This window comes from Babylonia areolata, chromosome 27 (genome assembly GCF_041734735.1).
Source record: "Babylonia areolata isolate BAREFJ2019XMU chromosome 27, ASM4173473v1, whole genome shotgun sequence".
Lineage (NCBI taxonomy): Eukaryota > Metazoa > Mollusca > Gastropoda > Neogastropoda > Buccinidae > Babylonia > Babylonia areolata.
The window spans coordinates 30,695,850-30,714,511 of NC_134902.1; the positions used below are offsets into that span (position 1 = coordinate 30,695,850).

At 42.2% G+C, this 18,662-nt stretch overlaps 2 protein-coding genes across 4 annotated transcripts in view; one reads left to right on the plus strand and one right to left on the minus strand.

Annotated features, from left to right (window-relative positions):
* Positions 1-12,626, minus strand: part of LOC143301513 (WD repeat-containing protein 75-like) — a 34,112-nt gene extending 21,486 nt beyond the window's left edge. Inside the window, exons 1-9 of the mRNA XM_076615856.1 lie at positions 12,331-12,626; positions 9,778-9,907; positions 8,464-8,529; positions 7,500-7,593; positions 5,223-5,365; positions 3,943-4,013; positions 2,192-2,290; positions 827-915; positions 153-308 (exon numbers count right to left, since the gene is read on the minus strand). Of these exons, the coding sequence (XP_076471971.1) occupies positions 153-308; positions 827-915; positions 2,192-2,290; positions 3,943-4,013; positions 5,223-5,365; positions 7,500-7,593; positions 8,464-8,529; positions 9,778-9,907; positions 12,331-12,428 (946 nt within the window). The 5' untranslated portion in view covers positions 12,429-12,626. The remainder of the gene's footprint in view (positions 1-152; positions 309-826; positions 916-2,191; positions 2,291-3,942; positions 4,014-5,222; positions 5,366-7,499; positions 7,594-8,463; positions 8,530-9,777; positions 9,908-12,330) is intronic.
* A 93-nt stretch (positions 12,627-12,719) lies between these two features.
* Positions 12,720-18,554, plus strand: LOC143301515 (uncharacterized). Of its 3 annotated transcripts, none has more exons than XM_076615860.1 (4): positions 12,720-12,804; positions 14,134-14,301; positions 16,297-16,524; positions 17,656-18,554. In XM_076615860.1, the coding sequence occupies exons 2-4, from the start codon at positions 14,145-14,147 to the stop codon at positions 18,114-18,116; spliced, it is 846 nt and encodes a 281-aa protein (XP_076471975.1). In that variant the 5' UTR covers positions 12,720-12,804; positions 14,134-14,144; the 3' UTR covers positions 18,117-18,554. The 3 variants fall into 3 exon arrangements, with proteins under 3 accessions (XP_076471975.1, XP_076471977.1, XP_076471976.1); XM_076615862.1 differs by having other exon boundaries at positions 12,784-12,804; positions 14,140-14,301; XM_076615861.1 differs by lacking the exon at positions 12,720-12,804 and adding an exon at positions 12,853-12,885.
* The last annotated feature ends 108 nt before the right edge of the window (positions 18,555-18,662 follow it).

Sequence of the window (18,662 nt, forward strand, 5' to 3'; positions counted from 1 at the left end):
TCCTGTCAAAATAAAAATTAAAGAATCACCTAACCAGTGGCAGACCAAAAACATTGCCAGAGAGAGGGAGAGAAAGAGAGACAGAGAAAGAAAGAAAGGAAACTTCTTTATCTTTCATTTGACCATAAAAAAATTAATGAATTAATGCTCACCATTGTCAGTGTGACCAGTGACGTACAGGGCACCGTCAGGGGAGGGGGTGACACTGTGCAGGGGGGCCCCTAGTCGTGGGAGGAAGTCCTTGTGCTCAGAGTTCATCTGCCACCGCACCAACACGCACTCATGGCCACCGCTCAGCAAACATGATCCTGACAAACAGAATAAGATTAATTCAGTAATGGTCTTACTTTTTTTTCTCTTTTTCTTCTTTTTCTATGTTTCCTGTGGGTTTTTGTGGGGTTTTTGTTGGTTTTTTTGTCTGTTTGTTTGGGGGGTTTTATTCATGCTGGAGGTACGTTATCATCAGATCAAGGAAGAATTCATCATCACTCTCGGGAAAGCTATCATTAAATAGTGTACGGAATTTCAGAACTTTTGAATGCCTGCAAAAAAACATATTGACATTATTTACACGATGTCAACAATAACATGCTGCAGCTGACAGACAGAGCAGGTATGGAGCTGCTGCTATGTCAACAATGACACGACACTGATTAACAATAACTACAAATCTTACCTTCTGAGCAGAGACAATACAGATCTTATCTTCAAGACAGACACAGTACAGATCTTACCTTCAGAGAAGACACAAATATTACCTCCAGAGCAGAGACAACAAAACAGATCTTACCTCCAGAGCAGAGACCAAAAAAAAACCAGATCTTACCTTCAGGGCTAAAGGCCAGGCATTGAACAGGTAGTGAATGCCAATGGCTGGTTGACATCACTGTCTTCTCTTTGTTGAAAAAATTCCACCTGCAGCAAAGATAACTCAGCCTCAGGTGTGGACAGGATGTGTACATCAGGTGTGTAAGTACTTGATACAAGTATGTTCATGTATGTATAACTGTTTTGTTGTAAACGCCATAATTTCTCTCTGCCTGGACAGGCATTATATACAACGTTAGATGGTAATTTGCCCCTGGGATGACGGGCGCAATAGCTGAATGGTTAAAGCGTTGGACTGTCAATCTGAGGGTCCCGGGTTCAAATCACGGTGAAGGCGCCTGGTGGGTAAAGGGTGGAGATTTTTCTGATCTCCCAGGTCAACATATGTGCAGACCTGCCAGTGCCTGAACCCCCTTCGTGTGTATACGCAAGCAGAAGATCAAATACGCACGTTAAAGATCCTGTAATCCATGTCAGCGTTCAGTGGGTTATGGAAACAAGAACACACCCAGCATGCACACCTCCGAAAGTGAAGTATGGCTGCCTACATGGCAGGGTAAAAACGGTCATACACACGGTAAAAGCCCACTCGCGTATATACGAGTGAACGTGGGAGTTGCAGCCCACGAACGCAGAAGAAGAAGAAGAAGAAGCCCGTGGGAGTGCCTGTCGCTGACACTGGCGAAGAATGGGCTATGACAGCTGAAAAGGTTGTGATGGTGGCAGCAACGTAGACAACATATTCATCCCCGAACCTGATAAGAACTTTGTGTGAGGGAATGACTCACTTTTGTTACACTGAAAAGTTTGCTTTCAGGGTTCAAAAACCTCTTATGCCTTACCTCTGAAATAAAATAAGTTTTTTGTGTTTGTTTTTAATTGCCATAATGCCAATGCAGAAATTTGTGTAACACAGAAGTAATCCTAACCATGATTTTATGAGCAGTGGTAAGGCCTGAAGGCCAGACCTAATACAGCCCCCTAGCTCCGATGCAAAAAGCACAGGTGAGATCTTTTCTTGCTTTTTTGTTTTTATTTTTTCATCATAAAACATAAAACCAATGAGCAGCAACAATCACACCCTCCCTCCCAAACTCAGCCCTTGTGGGACACCCAAACAAAACCTCCACCCACCCACACACCTGAAACCCAAACCACACACATTCACACACACAAACACAACACACACACACACACACACACGCACACAGAGCCATCACTTTCACAACTAACCAACAAGGCAGTTTTGCCTGAAACATGGCACACACCTGAAAAACCACCCCTCCCCCCTTCCACCCTTTTCGTCATCCCACCCACCCCACTGCCCGACCCCCACATACACAGCTGATCTCCCCTTACTCACCAAAAGGTGATGCTGCCATTGGTGTGTCCCGTGGCGAGACAGAACTCTGTTGGGTGGCAGGCTACGCAGGTGAAGGGATTGCTGGCCTCTGTCGTGTGCCTGTGGTCAGAGGGGACACATGTAAGGTTACACACACACACCTGGTTAAAAGGTTAATTAGGCCCTTAGCCTTTCATGGCCATCCGGGCAGAGAATTCGCATCCACTGCATAAGGGATTTTATTTGTTTCCATTGTTGTGCAATACGTTGTTGTCTTAACGTGTGCATGTGTGCGTGTGTGTGTGTGCGCGCATTTTACATTTTTATACGATCTATTCGTTGGATTTTTTTTTTTTTTTTTAACATTGTTGCACACTACCTTGTCTTTACATGTGTGTGGGTGGGGGTGAGGGTGAGAGTTAAATATTTATATTTTATTTGCTGGATGTTTTCTATCGGTACCCATTGTTGTGCAATACTTTGTCTTAATGTGTGCGCATGTGTGGGGGTGTGGGGGTGGGGGGGTGTTTTAGTCAGCTAATAGGAGTTTTTATCTGACTTGTTTTAGTGTATTGTGTGGTACATATGTTCATTTTTATGTTGGTGTCTACAACGAGCCTGTGATTGCACATGTTAATTTCCATGTGGATTAATAAAAGGAAATTTTCTTCCTAAAATTACATTTAAATAACATACTTACCGTGACCCACTAGTGCAGACTCCTGCAGGGGTCTGACATTCCTGTCCTGTGCAAACTACTATCCGCCTATGCGGAGAAAACGAAAGTAGCTACAGCCGATAACCTCCCTAAGTAGGTTACCTCCCCTGTGTATCCCTGACTAGCGCCCTCTTTTTCCGGCAGCCATCTTGACTCCTGTTCCTGTGCTCTTCATACGGCTAAGTTTTTTTCGTATTTTCTGTCTGTCTGTCTGTCAGAGTAATAAAGTGTTTTTGAACTGAATTGAATTGAATTTGGGGCTCGGCTCGGTCCTCTCCTTCAGGCACTTTTAACCTTCCCCAACCTATTGACACCTGGGTGGAGTGAGGAAGATCAGAGTTAAGTGGCTGCCTTCACCTCTACACTCCATCTCGCTCACTATGATCAGCTTCGGATCCACTCCATTTACGCATACCCAGATGCAAAGTCTTGACTGCTAGCCGCCGTTCTTTCTCTGTCTCTGGACCTTGCAATTGGAATGAACTTTCTCTTTAACTTCGTCAAGTCTCCACACTCAGCTCTTTGAAACGGGGCCTCAAACCCTGATCCCTGATGAACACAGGATCACAAGTCCAACGCACAACTGACTTTGTATTGTATTGTATTTCTCTTTTTGTCACAACAGATTTCTCGGTGTGAAATTCGGGCTGCTCTCCTGCCTGCAGTTTTATTTGTTTTTCCTATCGAAGTGGATTTTTCTACAGAACTTTGCCAGGAACAGCCCTTTTGTTGCCATGGGTTCTTTTACATGCACTAAGTGCATGCTGCACACGAGACCTCGGTTTATCGTCTCATCCCAATGATTAGCGTCCAGACCACCACTCAAGGTCTAGTGGAGGGGTAGAAAATATTGGTGACTGAGCCGTGATTCGAACCAGAGCACTCAGATTCTCTCGCTTCCTAGGCAGACGCGTTACCTCTAGGCCATCACTCCACTCCATCGTTGCCACAACACGTCAACTCACAAGTAAATCAAGGGCTTATGTGATTCTTCCTTCTGCACATTACAGACTCCACAACGACGACAAACACAAGCCAGCAGGCAACAACTCACTTTCTCAAGGATTTCCGTGAGCACCAGTACACGCTCAACTCATGGCCCTGGACAGCAGCAATGCACTGCTCCTGCAATCAGTACAGACAACACCGGTGTCAGAACTCACACACTGTGACAGACAGACAGACAGACACAGACAGTGGGAGAAACAAACACACACACACACACGCACACACACACACACACACAAATACACACACACACATGCACACACACACGCACACAGAAACTGATATGGAGAGAATATGACACAGTAAAAATGGCAGACAGACAGAGTAAAAATGGCAGACAGACAAATAAAGGGATCCAAATGATCAAATGGCCAAATGACTGCCAAGTGACAAAAAACACCCATGTGACCATGTGATAAAAACCCAAGCGACCAAAAATCCAAGTGACAAAAACCCCTGAGTGATCAAGTGGCTAAAAAAAAAAAAAACAAAAAAAAAAACCCCAAATGAACAAGTGATCGAAATCCCAAATGACCAAAAACCTGAGTACAGACCAAATGATCAACACTGAATTTTTTGCCAGCATCATAGCATTCAGAAGCTCAGTGCAGCATCACCCAAGACACTGGAGTTGGCAAGTAAATGCATGGACACCGCTTTTCCGTTATGGAACTACTTCTTTCAGAATATTGGTTGCATTATTACTTCAAGGTAAGGATGAGATCAGTTTAATCTTCATTTGTTAGTTCTTTTATTCATATTGTCTGCGTTTCAACTGTTCTTACTTTTTTCCTCTCTTTCTCTCTGTCAATCTGTGTGTCTTTCTCTATCCCTCTCATTCTTCTTCCTCTATGTATGTGTGTGTGTGTGTTGCTTGTTTGTTTTTTCCTTTATTTTTCCTTTTTTCTTTAAATCATCAGAAACATTCTCACATGCCATAAATATGACAGTACATATATCATATTTGTATTTGTATTTGTACTTCTTTTTATCACAACAGATTTCTCTGTGTGAAATTCGGGCTGCTCTCCCCAGGGAGAGCGCGTCGCTACACTACAGCGCCACCCATTTTTTTGTATTTTTTCCTGCATGCAGTTTTATTTGTTTTTCCTATCGATGTGGATTTTTCTACAGAATTTTGCCAGGAACAACCCTTTTGTTGCCGTGGGTTCTTTTACGTGCGCTAAGTGCATGCATCACACGGGACCTCGGTTTATCGTCTCATCCGAATGACTAGCGTCCAGACCAGCACTCAAGGTCCAACATGGACATATTTTGTGATAATTTATTTTCTTCTTTTTTTTTCATATTAATAATTCTCCTTACATTGCAGCCATAAGACACGCATCTGTGGTCTGACTTGCACACTGGTAACAAGACATCTGCCTTGACGGCAACCTCAGTAGCGCCCTCTGCAGGTTTGGCAGACTTCCTGTCCTTTTTCAGAGGTAGGCGCAGCACACAGCAGCCTGCAGACAGCATGATAGTTATCAGTTTCTCACAGCCTGCAGACTGAGACAGCATGATAGTTATCAGTTTCTCACAGCCTGCAGAGTGAGACAGCATCACAAAGTCATCAGTTTCTCACAGCCTGCAGACTCAGACAGCATCAGTTTCTCACAGCCTGCAGACTGAGACAGCATCATAGTTATCAGTTTCTCACAGCCTGCAGACTGAGACAGCATCATAGTTATCAGTTTCTCACAGCCTGCAGACTGAGACATCATCATCATGATCAGTTTCTCACAGCCTGCAGACTGAGACAGCATCATAGTCATCAGTTTCTCACAGCCTGCAGACTGAGACAGCATCACAGTTATCAGTTTCTCACAGCCTGCAGACTGAGACAGCATCATAGTTATCAGCTTCTCACAGCCTGTAGACTGAGACAGCATCATAGTTATCAGTTTCTCACAGCCTGCAGACATCAACACAGTTATCAGTTTCTCACAGCCTGCAGACAGCATCACAGTTATCAGTTTCTCACAGCCTGCAGACAGCATCACAGTTATCAGTTTCTCACAGCCTGCAGACAGCATCACAGTTATGTTTCTCACAGCCTGCAGACAGCATCACAGTTATCAGTTTCTCACAGCCTGCAGACAGCATCACAGTTATCAGTTTCTCACAGCCTGCAGACAGCATCACAGTTATCGGTTTCTCACAGCCTGCAAACATCATAGTCATCAGTTTCAGTTTCTAGTATGTGTCAAGTATGCAGATTCACCCATATAAACACCACACCACATTTGCTTTGGAAAGACAAAAGAAGAAGAAGAAAAAAAAAAGAACAGACGCCATATCTATCACTGTTGCCCACAACCCAGCCAACCGTACATGACCATATCATGGCTGTAAAGATGTAAATATCAGTCCCATAGAATGAAGAACCTGAGAAAAGCAAAGAAAAAGAAAAAAAGAAAAAATCACCTGGAAAAGAAAATTAGGTACAATCACTGTCACGTTCATGTTCATAAACTCAGCACATGCTTCCATCTTTGACCGTTCCATCAACTTTTCATCAATGGATGAAAAAAGAATAATCTGAGGCACAAGAACAAAAACAAAAAAAACAAAAACAAACATGAAAAACATGCATTCAAAAGGCCAGCCATAAATCTTGAGAGAGAACAGGAAGCTCAAAACAGCCACATACCACAGACTCTCAAGCTGAGAGAATGTCCTCATTTGTCAACTGATTTGGGAATAAGGGATTATGCATGGACAGCAAAATGTGCTCCGACAATGAAAAACTTCAAAAGGTTGAACATGACACAGACTGACTGGCTCTAATAGATCACACTCGACTCGCCATCATGAAGTGTGCAACTCACTATACACAACAAAACATATAGAACATACACCCACATGCACATACAACACACACGCGTGTGCGCACGCACACAATATACACCCAACACAAACAGACTAAGCACACACACACACACACACACACAGACACACACACACACACACACATACAAAACAGACACACAACACACACACAACACAAACATACACAAGCATACCACAGACACACACATACCACACACAACACAACACGACACACACACTAACACCATACATTCCCCCCACCCCACTCCTGACACACACAAAACAAACAGACAAACATACAACACATATCACACACAACACAACAGACCCACAACACACATACCCACACACCCCACATACTGTATTTCTCTTTTTGTCACAACAGATTTCTCTGTGTGAAATTCGGGCTGCTCTCCCCAGGGAGAGCGCGTCACTACACTTCAGTGCCACCCACTTTTTTTGTATTTTTTCCTGCGTGCAGTTTTGTTTGTTTTTCCTATCAAAGTGGATTTTTCTACAGAATTTTGCCAGGAACAACCCTTTTGTTGCTGTGGGTTCTTTTACATGCACTAAGTGCATGTTGCACGCGGGACCTTGGTTTATCGTCTCCTCCGAATGACTAGCGTCCAGACCACCACTCAAGGTCTAGTGGAGGGGGAGAAAATATCGGCAGCTGAGCCGTGATTCGAACCAGCACACTCAGATTCTCTCGCTTCCTAGGCGGAGGTGTTACCTCTAGGTCATCACTCACACAGTCGATGCACTTACCTGTGGCCTGAGGGCGATGAGCGATGGCAGTGACAAAGGCAGCTGAGGTGTGGACAGAGACCAGGGCGTGCAGAGGCATGTAGAAGGAGTATGTCTGTTCACAATGCCACACACGTAACAATATCAATGATTATTCTTTTAACTGATAATGTCGATAATAGTAATAATAATACCGTTATTGTTATTATTGTTGTTATTAATATCATTCTTCTTCTTATTATTATTATTATTATTATTATTATCATTATTATTATCGCTATTAGTATTATTGTTATTGTTGTTGTTGTTGTATCATTATTATCATACTATTATTTTCATTATTATTGTTGTTATTGTTGTTGTTATTATTAATGATAATGATAACAATACAAAAATGATGACAATAATGATATTACAACAACTACTTCCACTAATAATAATAATAATGATAATAATAATAGTACTATTACTAATAATAGCATATTCATATCTATAGCGCTTTCAAACCTCTCAAAATGCTTTACAATACAATATCAGTCAAAGATTAAGCAAACAATAACACATACACACACACATGTGATAATCAGTTTATTTTACAAACAGTTCAAAGTACATGTATAAAATTAAGTGCCCCATTGACCCTTTGTTGTGATTTTACCAAATGGCTAGTTAGTTTGCTGTTTTATTTTGCTTATAATTTCTTTCTTAATGTTTTGTTGTTGTTGTTGTTGTTATGTTTTTGTTTTTTCTGGGGGGTAGGGGGGGTTGTTTTTTAAACTACATAAACCTTGGAGAGAGGAAGAGGAAGGGAAGTGTTTAGAACTAATAGAAGCAGCAAAGGTAGGGTGGACGAGGCAGAGAATTTTCGTCTAAAATCATTATTGTGGATAGACGTTAAAATGAAGAAACACACACACACACACACACACACATAGACATATACAAATACATGCACACAAGCAAACACACACAACAGCTAACTTACCCTGAGCAGCACCCCATCTGCATAGATCCACTGATTTATCAAACCATCCAGTCCACATGAAAACAGCTGGAACAGAAAAATAATAAGGCATGCTACAGTAAGACAAATCTCTTTTCAAAAACTTTGAGTAAAGAGACATGCAAAAAATGAATTTTAAAAAAAAAAGAATGGACACAAAGCAGCAGAGCATGAATGGGAAAAAATGTACGTAAACATTCATATTCCTATAATTAAAATAAACATTCATATTAATAATAAAATCATATTCAGAAAATGCATATCCCTTTAATTAGTATAAACATTCATATCAATAATAAAATCATATTCAGAAATTCCTTTAATTAGTATAATTACTACAAACATTCATATCAATAATAAAATCTTATTCAGAAAATGCATAAGGGAGAGAGGCAGAAAGAGAGAAAGAGACACATAGGCACAGAGAGAGAGAGAGAGAGAGAGAGAGAGAGAGAGAGAGAGAGAAGAGAGAGAGAGAGAACAAGAAGAGAAAGGAACAGAGACCAAGACAGAGAGAGAAAGGAGAAGAAGGGTGTGGGTGAGAGGAAAAGAGACCAGCAAGCAGAGAGAGGCAGTGAATGGACCAGCCTACCAAATAATGGATATTTTCTCCAGTAACACGCCGCAGCAGACCCAGTTTTCTACAGACTGTCAGACAATGACGGCACTCAGCTGATCAGTATGTTACAAGTAAAAGCTCTCCTGTTATGGCCTTCTTCCAGCTGAACAGGTTATTTGAGGAGGGATCAACTTGTCACTGAAGTCCGTCACACATGACGTCTAAGCAAACAAAGAAGAATATCGGACAATGACCATGTTAATGAAAAAGGAATGGGACGTATGTTCTCATCTGAGTCTTCAGCAATAAAATGATCGGACATTCTCAACGCTTTGTCAGTCTATCGCTGTGTGTCCCATTTGTCCTCTTCAGCAATAAAAGAATCAGACATTCTCAACCCTTTATAAGTCCATCACCATTCCCCATTTGTTCTCTTCACTTCAGCAATAAAATGATCAGACATTCTCAACCCTTTGTCAGTCTATCAGCATGTGTCCCATTTGTCCTCTTCAGCAATAAAAGAATCAGACATTCTCAACCCTTTATAAGTCCATCACCATTCCCCCTTTGTACTCTTCACTTCAGCAATAAAATGATCAGACATTCTCAATCCTTTGTCAGTCTATCAGCATGTGTCCCATTTCTCTTCAGCGATAAAAGAATCAGACATTTTATCAGTCTGTCACCATGCCCGATGTCCAATGCCAATGAACACCCTTGTACAGTCAGTGTCTCACCTGCAGTTTGTTGGCCGGGTTGAGGGCCAGTCCAGTGACCACATCGTGGTGGCCATCCAGAACTTGGGCGCACTGTCCGTTGGTGGTGTTGTACACCTTCACCATCCACCCTGAGCAGCAACTGAAGTACCTGCCACACCAACAGACAGCTCAGCACACCTTGACACATTAACAGTTCAGCACACACACCTTGATACATCATCAACAGTTCAACACACACCTTGATACATCATCAACAGTTCAGCACACACCTTGATACATCATCAACAGTTCAGCACACACCTTGATACATCCTCAACAGTTCAGCACACACCTTGATACATCATCAACAGTTCAACACACACCTTGATCTATCATCAACAGTTCAGCATACACCTTGATAGTTTGATACATCCTCAACAGTTCAGCACACACCTTGATACATCCTCAACAGTTCAGCACACACCTTGATATATCATCAACAGTTCAGCACACACCTTGATACATCATCAGCAGTTCAGCACACACCTTGATACATCATCAACAGTTCAGCACACGCCTTGATACATCATCAACAGTTCAACACACACCTTGATATATCATCATCAACAGTTCAGCTTCACTGCCTTGAGTTGAAGTTAATGTATGATGCTCTTGATAAAATCATACTATTTCGTGAAGCTAAATGGTTTAATTTTTGCTGCTGGTAAACCACTAAACGTAATAGTAATACAACTTGTTAAGTCTAAATTTCAGCCAGATATATAACGGATTGTGTGTGCATGGAGGCATCTTTGCCAAAATGAGGCCATATTTCAGTATGGTGATCTGTCCTTGGGAAAGGCACCTCTGTACTATTTATTCCAATTTCCCTCACTCCACCCAGGTCTGAATGGGTACCTGACTCCAGCTGCGACAGGTTAAAACAGCAGAAGGTGAGGACAAGGCCCTGCCTTCCTACACTGAACCCTTGAAACACTGAATATGAATGGCCTTTCAGTTTCATGCTGTGTTTCTTGAGCAAGTTGAATCTAGCAGAGCCCATCCCTCTCCAGATCAGATTTTTTGGTTGGATTTACTCTCGACATGTGGCGGTTAGTACTAGCTTACATAGTTATCAGTAGCAGAGGAACACTTCTGATCTCTGACCACATGTAGATCTACTAAAAATTAGTAACATCAACTGAAAAAAGAGAGAAAAAAACTACCTTGGTATGGCCAAGCAACAAGAATGAAGATTTAATAGCAATGCTAATACAACCCTCCAGTGAACTGTTGAGGGCGGGAGACAGAGGGGATGACAAACAAACAAAAAACAAAAACAATGGACTGACAACACTGTATGGGTAAACCATTTGCAGAGACCCAGACTTTGACAGTAATGACACACTAGTGACAGAGCTGGAGGAATCTTGTGTATAGTTCTTTAATGTGGCACCCCAATGACTCTTCACAGGATTAAATGTAAAGAAGAAGAAAAAGAAAAAGAAGATGAGAAAACCCTGATGGCCATAACAGGTTAATGGGGCCTCAGGCTATCACGGCTCAACATTTGACCTGACTACCATGGGCAAGCAGATCTATCATACTCATAGTGTCATCAAGCTTAGCCTTTTCTGAACTTGCCCAACCAGGCAAGTGACAATCTAGTTTTGTTAAGAAGCACATATAAATCAAAACTGAGCTCTAAATTATACTTTAACAGTATGCAATTTAAATGTATCAGTATTTTGTTACTGTAAGTGTAATAATTATCAGAAGTACTGTCATTATCATTATTAAATACCAGAACAGAATTGTGTTAGTACAATGCTACTTCAACTCAAAGTAAAATGAGAGAGGATGCATAACAGTCTCAGCTAGGAAGTCCACAGGATGCACTAGGATATTGGCATTGATTGAAATGTGAAGCACAGGTGAATCAAACTCAAAGAATGCATTCCCTTACAGTAAATAAACAATCACAGAAGTAAATAAACAATCAATGAAAGTAAACAAACCATGTGCTCAACAGCAAACGCTGAAAGTGAAAAAGAAAACGCTTTTGTGACCAGTCGACGGGCTCAACAGCCGAGGGGTTAAAGCATTGGACTTTCAATCTGAGGGTCCCGGATTCGAATCTCGGTTACGGCGTCTGGTGGGTAAAGGGTGGAGATTTTTCCGATCTCCCAGATCAATATATGTGCAGACCTTCTTGTGCCTGAACCCCCTTCGTGTGTATACGCAAGCAGAAGATCAAATATGCACGTTAAAGATCCTGAGTGTAATCCTAGTCAGTGTTCGGTGAGATATGGAAACAAGAACATACGCAGCATGCACCCCCAAAAAAATAGAGCATGGCTGCCTACATGGAGGGGTATACACTTAAAAGCTCACTCGTGTACATACGAGTGAACATTGGAGTTGCAGCTCACGAACGAAGAAGAAAACTAAAGAGGTGATCATTTGACCACAACAGCATGGCCTGCAGTGCATCGGACAGGAGTTTTTTTATTTTATTTATTTTTCTTCTTCATTGGAATTCCAATTACACATGAGTTTGGTACCTTAGCATAAAACAGAAATGTACATTACCTGGAATCGTGAGAAAATGCAATCTGTCCGTTTGTGCTCGCTCCAGAACACAGTGACAAAACGACGGAGGAACCCTCGTGGCCATCCTTCTCCGCCATGATTGCTCTTTATCGTTGAAAATCAAAGAAATAACCCACTTCCGACTTTAGACTGACACCAAACCAAATACGCTACTAACACCCTTGTGGTGACGAACAAACAATAACAATGATGCTGATTTATTTTTTGGCATACATATGCATGGTCAGTCTCACTTTTTTTCCCCAAACAGACATGCGCACGTCAGTCTGTATGCCTTCTCAAAACAAACTGAAACTTTTGGGCCCTTGTGTACACCATGAACTTGTGTCGTCCGTGGTACAGGTGGCGGTATAAAGGGGAGTAACACTTATTTTGGTTTTTCATTTTCAAACGTTGGAATCATCCCCCTTACTTTATCTTTCGGCAGGTTCCAGCCAGATGAACTTTAACCAGGTAACTTTCCATCCATTTTGAATGAAAAAGACGACTGCGATCAAAAATTACCTTCATAAGATGAACTGAGAACTGACACAGGTTACAACACAAAAGCAGACGATGAATCGATGCGTTTCGTTCCCAGGGCAAAAAACTAGCATTCGCACGGAACGATCAGATAAATATTATTGATACTTTTTCTTCTTATGACCGGGATTTAGAAAAAAAAAAAGTAGTATCCATCAGTACCATGTATCATGTGAATCATGTAACAGTCATCACACAGCATATATATATATAGAGAGAGAGAGAGAGAGTATACACTGATTTCCTCTACATTTCTTCCATCATGTGAACACCTTCATCTTGTAAGATAACTTCACACTGAAGGGGGGAACATTCCGGAAAAAAACCATTTTTGTTCAGATTCTGTTCGGGATGTGCGTGCGCGCACGCGCGTGTGTGTGCCTACATCTTGTGTGGAGTGGGTGTGGGTTTGTGAGATGGATTGAGTTGGAACGTGCATGGGGGTGTATTTGTGTGTTTTTAATATGCATGTGTCACATCATTTTTTTTTTTTTTTTTTATTGTAAACGCCCAGGGCTTTTGTTTTATTAGATTGGTGGGTACCAAATGTCCTTTTATTATTATTATTATTCATGTCTCTATCGAAGTCTGGGAGCACATTCCAATCCAGATGGTCCTTGAGAGTATTTGTGGTACTCCGTTCTGCAGGAGGGGATATGGCAGGACTGGGAGTTGGTGTGGCGGGCTTATACCTGGAACTGGTGATGGAGCGTATTGGCTATCAGCTGAAATCAGTTTATTATGGAACTTGTAGAAGTTTGTAAGGTGTGCCTTTTGTCTTCTACACTGCAGTGTTGGCCATTCCAGGTTGGTCAGCATGTCATCAACACCGGAGGTTCTTCTGTACCTGCACACCCACCTTGCTGCTTGACGTTGGACAGCCTCCAAGCTCATGATATGCTTGTCGTTATGAGGATCCCAAGCAGAGCATGCATATTCTAGGACTACTCGGACAAAAGTCTTATAAGCCCTGTCCTTCACTCCCATTGCATTTATCTTCAGGGTCCTCCTGAGAAAGCCCAGGGTCCTGCTTGTTTGGTTAGTGATGTTGTGGATGTGGGGCTCCCAATACATGTCCGCTGCCAGGGTGATGCTAAGGTACTTGGTGGTGGTAACCTCCCGTAGTGGTTGGTTGTGAAGAATTATGTCCTGTGTGGTGATGGTTGCATGATACACATAATGAATACTACGTTGTGTTGATAGCTACTACTTTTTTTCCTTTTATCTTTTTTCTTTTTCAAATCCTCAATGTTGAACAAGGAGCAGTAAAGATGAGTGATGGGGGAATGTCACATGCTGAAGTGTACGTCTATCAAGGGCCAGGGGCATCACAGGTATCATCTAGCCTACTGTTTTCCTCCCTGCGGCGATGCCTATGTGCCGCTTCATACAGAGTTCTGCCCATATCGCCGCAGGAGATCAGGAAAGGTAGCATGTGTAATGTTTGTGGCGTCGTTGTTGTTGTTACTTGTTAAACTTGCTCGCTCACATCTTTGCTCCAGCAGAGGCCAGGCAGGGTACTGAGTTCAGGAGTTTTATTCATTCTATTTAATACCAACAGGCCACCATATTGCTTGCTGACCCAAAGGTACCAGGGGAACTAACTCCCTCAAAATTTAAGTGATGGGTTATCTGTGGTTTTCTCCCTTTAACTGCAGCCCCAGCTCCAGGCTAATACTAGTAATAACGTTAACACTAATAATGATAATAATAAAGATGGGCATTTTATGCGCTCTTGCCTCCTTAGCACAGGGACCCAAAGCGATAACAATCAACATCAGTGTGTGATGGGGGTGAGGTTTGGGAGGGGGAGGGGGCTGGGGGGGCAAGGTTTATACAGTAATTAACATGACAGGACACTATGATCAAGACAAGAGAAGCTAAATCAAATGTGTCATTCACAAAGCGCGCGCGCACACACACACGCACGCACGCACGCACACACGCCAACTCCTACACATCCATTAAAGCAGATTTGTACAGATGTTTTTTGAGGCCGGATTTGAACTTTGTTGAGATTTTGTTTAAGCATAGTGGATGTGGCGGGGAAGTTTATTTCAGGTGACAGGACCAAGGTATGAAGACTGATGCTGTCCTTGCAGTTTCTTTTAATGATGTGGGATATAGAGAATACATGAATCAGCAGTTGATTGCAATGAACGGGATGGATAAGGCTGGACAATACTAGAAAAGGTATTAGAACACATGCAAGAATTTTTTTTCAGTCAACTCTCTGAGCAATAGCAAGACAATGGAGTTTAGCCAGCAGAGGTTTAGCATGGGTCCTCTTTGAAGCCTTGAAGACAGGGCAAGCTGCAGCATTCTGAAATCTTTTTGAGGTCGATCAAAAATTGAGACCCAGCTAGAAGTGAGCTGTAGCAATCACCATAATATTATCATTTGGTCAGCTTCTTCTCCTCCCTCACTGCACCTGTTCTCTGTCTTTCAATCTTTTGTTTCTGTTTGTTTTTGTCTTTGTCTGGTCATCTATATCTGTTTCTCTGCTCTCGCTCTCTCTCTCTCTCTCTCTGTCTGTCTCTCTCTCTCTCTCTCTCTCTCTCTCTCTCTCTCTCTCTCTCTCTCTCTCTGTCCAACTCATTGTCTCTGTTCTGTCAGTCTCTCAGTCTCTGGTCTGTTTGTCTTTCTCTCTGCCTGCCTGTCTGTCAGTATCTCCCTTTCTTTCTCTGTCAGAATGTCTGTGTGTGTGTGTGTGTGTGTGTGTGTGTCCTTCTTTCTTATTCATTCATTTCCTTACTCACTCTCACTCTCTCTCTGAATACTTCTTTCTGCCTTTGCTGTCTGTTATTTTGTTTATTCAGAAGCCTTGATGAACATGTACCTTGGAAGTTGAAGTTTATGGAGAACTGGATGCCATAGTAAGACAGGAAATGCCAAAGGGATAGACAGATATATGTGCATCTAGATATATATGTCTTTATACATCTGTCCATATATTCATATAGATTTATATCTATATACACAAGCCGTGATTGCACGGGACCATTGAGAGTGGCAACATGGCATTATGGTAGAAAATGTAGAAGTATCATGGACAAGGGCTTTAGTTTTTCATTCAATTTTAAGCAGTCCTGGTATAATGACTGGCATGGCAAAAACAAAAACCCTATCAAACGTGTAGGTCAAAGTTCAAGGTTGTATCTGTGTGCAGTGAAAAATAATTCCTGTTGCTTAAGATGACTTGCTTTGCAGGGTCCTTTTTCTTCTTTTTTGTTCAGTAATTCTTGTGTTGAATCACATTTCAGTCTGTAACTAGTGGAAGGCATCGCTTCTCTTGTTTAGTTGTTAACTATTATAGTGTCAAACTTCTAAAGCACCCTACTACACACACACACTCACATTTTTAATTTTTACTTTTTTACACTCTTGAAATATATTGTGTGACTTTCTGTATGTGTTAACCAGGGGACTGGGTTGAGAACTGTGCCGCTGTAGTTTTCGGGGGTGGTTATGACCTGGGGTTCCTGGACGCCTTGGGTCAGCAAGGAACCAAGGTGATTCGCAGGTACGTTCTGAACGGGGGAACCTACCTGGGCATCTGCGCCGGGGCATACTTCGCCTGTGACTACATTCAGTTTGAGAAGGGGAGCAAGATGGAGGTGTGTGGGCCTCGCCCACTCCAGTTTTATCCAGGTGAGTTGCTTTGCTTTCTTCAATCACCCCCTTCCCCAGTCTCTGCATTACCTGCACTGAAATCATGCATGTATACACACGTTTATGGTAACCTTTGAGCATATTGAAATCATGTCCTTGTTTGAATGCTGAAGGAGATCACATTGAATTACAGTGACATCTCAGAACATTTTACATGTTTATATCAATAAACAGTATTTATAAAAATTATAAAAATTAAAAAATCAATTACCTGATAACAGTTCATTTAAAAGAAAAATTCCAAAGAGCAATCAAAATCTGTCGGTCTCTCTGTCTCCTGTCTCTTTTTATCTCTCCTCTCTCTCTCTCACGCCCTTTCCTGCATCCGGCCTCCTCCATCTCCAATCCATCTTCTACCCAATAAGAAGGAGCCACCTCAGAATCACAGTTCAAATGTGCATGCTAGCTGTCTGGGCCATTCTGTGCATGTCTAACTAGTTTGTCGCTTACTTCACAGCTCAAACCATTCTGTTCATGCAGTTTTTTTAAGTCGCTGTCTTCATGTGACTGCAGTTTTAAATCCTTCCATTGTATGATACAGTATCAAGTGTGTCACAGTGCATTGTCTGTGTAATTGAATGTCTCCATTACTTGTTTTGTTACCTGGGTAATACAGATATATACACATTGCTGTGTTTGCAGCAGACATTCTTTGTTAGTTCTGCCATTGGGCGATACATGAATGGTAGAAGCATTGCAGGCTGACCTTCCTTTGCTTGATAAGGATGGTGTCTTGCCTTAGCTCTCATTTTTCAACCCCTACCAAATTAGTTTGTGTCTTCATTCCACCATATTATATAACATGTGGTGTTTCTTGTCAAAAATACTGCTAGATATGATTTTCCAAATGTTTTTATACAGTTTGATAAAAAAAAATCTATATGTTGGTTATCAGTTATTCATGTTTATTTTTCTTTTTGAGGAACATAATGTTGTTGTTATTTTTGGAATAGCAAGACAAAGAATATACATCAATAATGCGTTGCACTGTGGAAGGAAAAAAATTGTTTTGGGTGTTTTTTTTTTTTTTTTTATAAAACAAAACAAACAAAAAGTTACTGCATCCTGGACAAGTGAGTTAACACCCCTGGCTGACTTGTGTGGCTGCAGGGCAGTGCCTGGGTGCGGTCACCCCTAACTTCAAATACGGCTCGGAGCGCGGGGCTGCCGCTCTCCCCATCACCGTCACTGCCGGCGCAGTTCCCACCCTGGGAAAGGATACTACTCTTCATGTTTATGTCAACGGTGGAGGATTCTTCTCCCCGTACTCTTCCACCACCACCTCATCGTCATCACCCCCAAGACGGCAAGTGGAGACACTGGCCCGCTTTGTCTCCCTTGATGGTCAGCCGGCCGCTGTGGTGCGATGTGAGGTTGGGGAGAAGGGGGGAGTGGCGATGCTGTCCAGTCCTCATATTGAGCACGCTGCGTTTGAGCTGAACCCCACAGACAGGTACCTGTTGAAGTTTCAGAGGCAGCTGCGGGACAGTGACCAGCTGAGGGAGCTGTTCTTCAGGGCCTTCCTGGAGAAGGGAAAGCTGACCACGAGGTCAGTGATGTCTGTGCTGTGACCTCGTGGGTGATGATATGAATACTTATATAGCGCCCATTTTCAGTCAGAGACCAAGCTCTAAGAGCTTTATATACACAGAGTCATTTGCACAACAGGCTGCCTACCTGGGTAGAGCTGAGTACCTTTGGGTACTCTCCATTCATTTCCGGTGTAATTCAGTGAGATTTGTCACACACACATACTTGTTCACACAGACATGTAGTTTTTATGTGTATGATCATTTCTTTTTTGGTGTTGTTGTTGGTTGGTTGTTTGTTTTGCTTTTTACTCTGCCAGTTAGGCAGCTATACTCCATTTTAAGGGATGTACATGATGGGTATGCTCTTGTTTCCATAACCCACAGAATGCTGACATGGATTATGGGATCAATACGAATGTGTTCTTTTACATGTGTATACACACGAAAGGAGTTCTGGGTGTGCTATTGGGGGTGAGAGTTGGGGGGGCTTTGGGGGAGGGTGGGCAGGATGGGGGGGTTATCTCCCTGTACTGCACATGCTGGTCTGTTTGAATGAGGAAAACCTGTATAAAAAAAAAATTGGTG

Excerpts from the sequence above, each read along its gene's own strand:
- LOC143301515 (XM_076615860.1), top strand. The coding sequence starts at position 14,145 with ATGAGTGATGGGGGAATGTCACATGCTGAAGTGTACGTCTATCAAGGG. Across the intron at positions 14,302-16,296 it reads GCCGCAGGAGATCAGGAAAG|GGGACTGGGTTGAGAACTGT; the intron begins GTAGCATGTGTA and ends TGTGTTAACCAG. Across the intron at positions 16,525-17,655 it reads CCCACTCCAGTTTTATCCAG|GGCAGTGCCTGGGTGCGGTC; the intron begins GTGAGTTGCTTT and ends GTGTGGCTGCAG.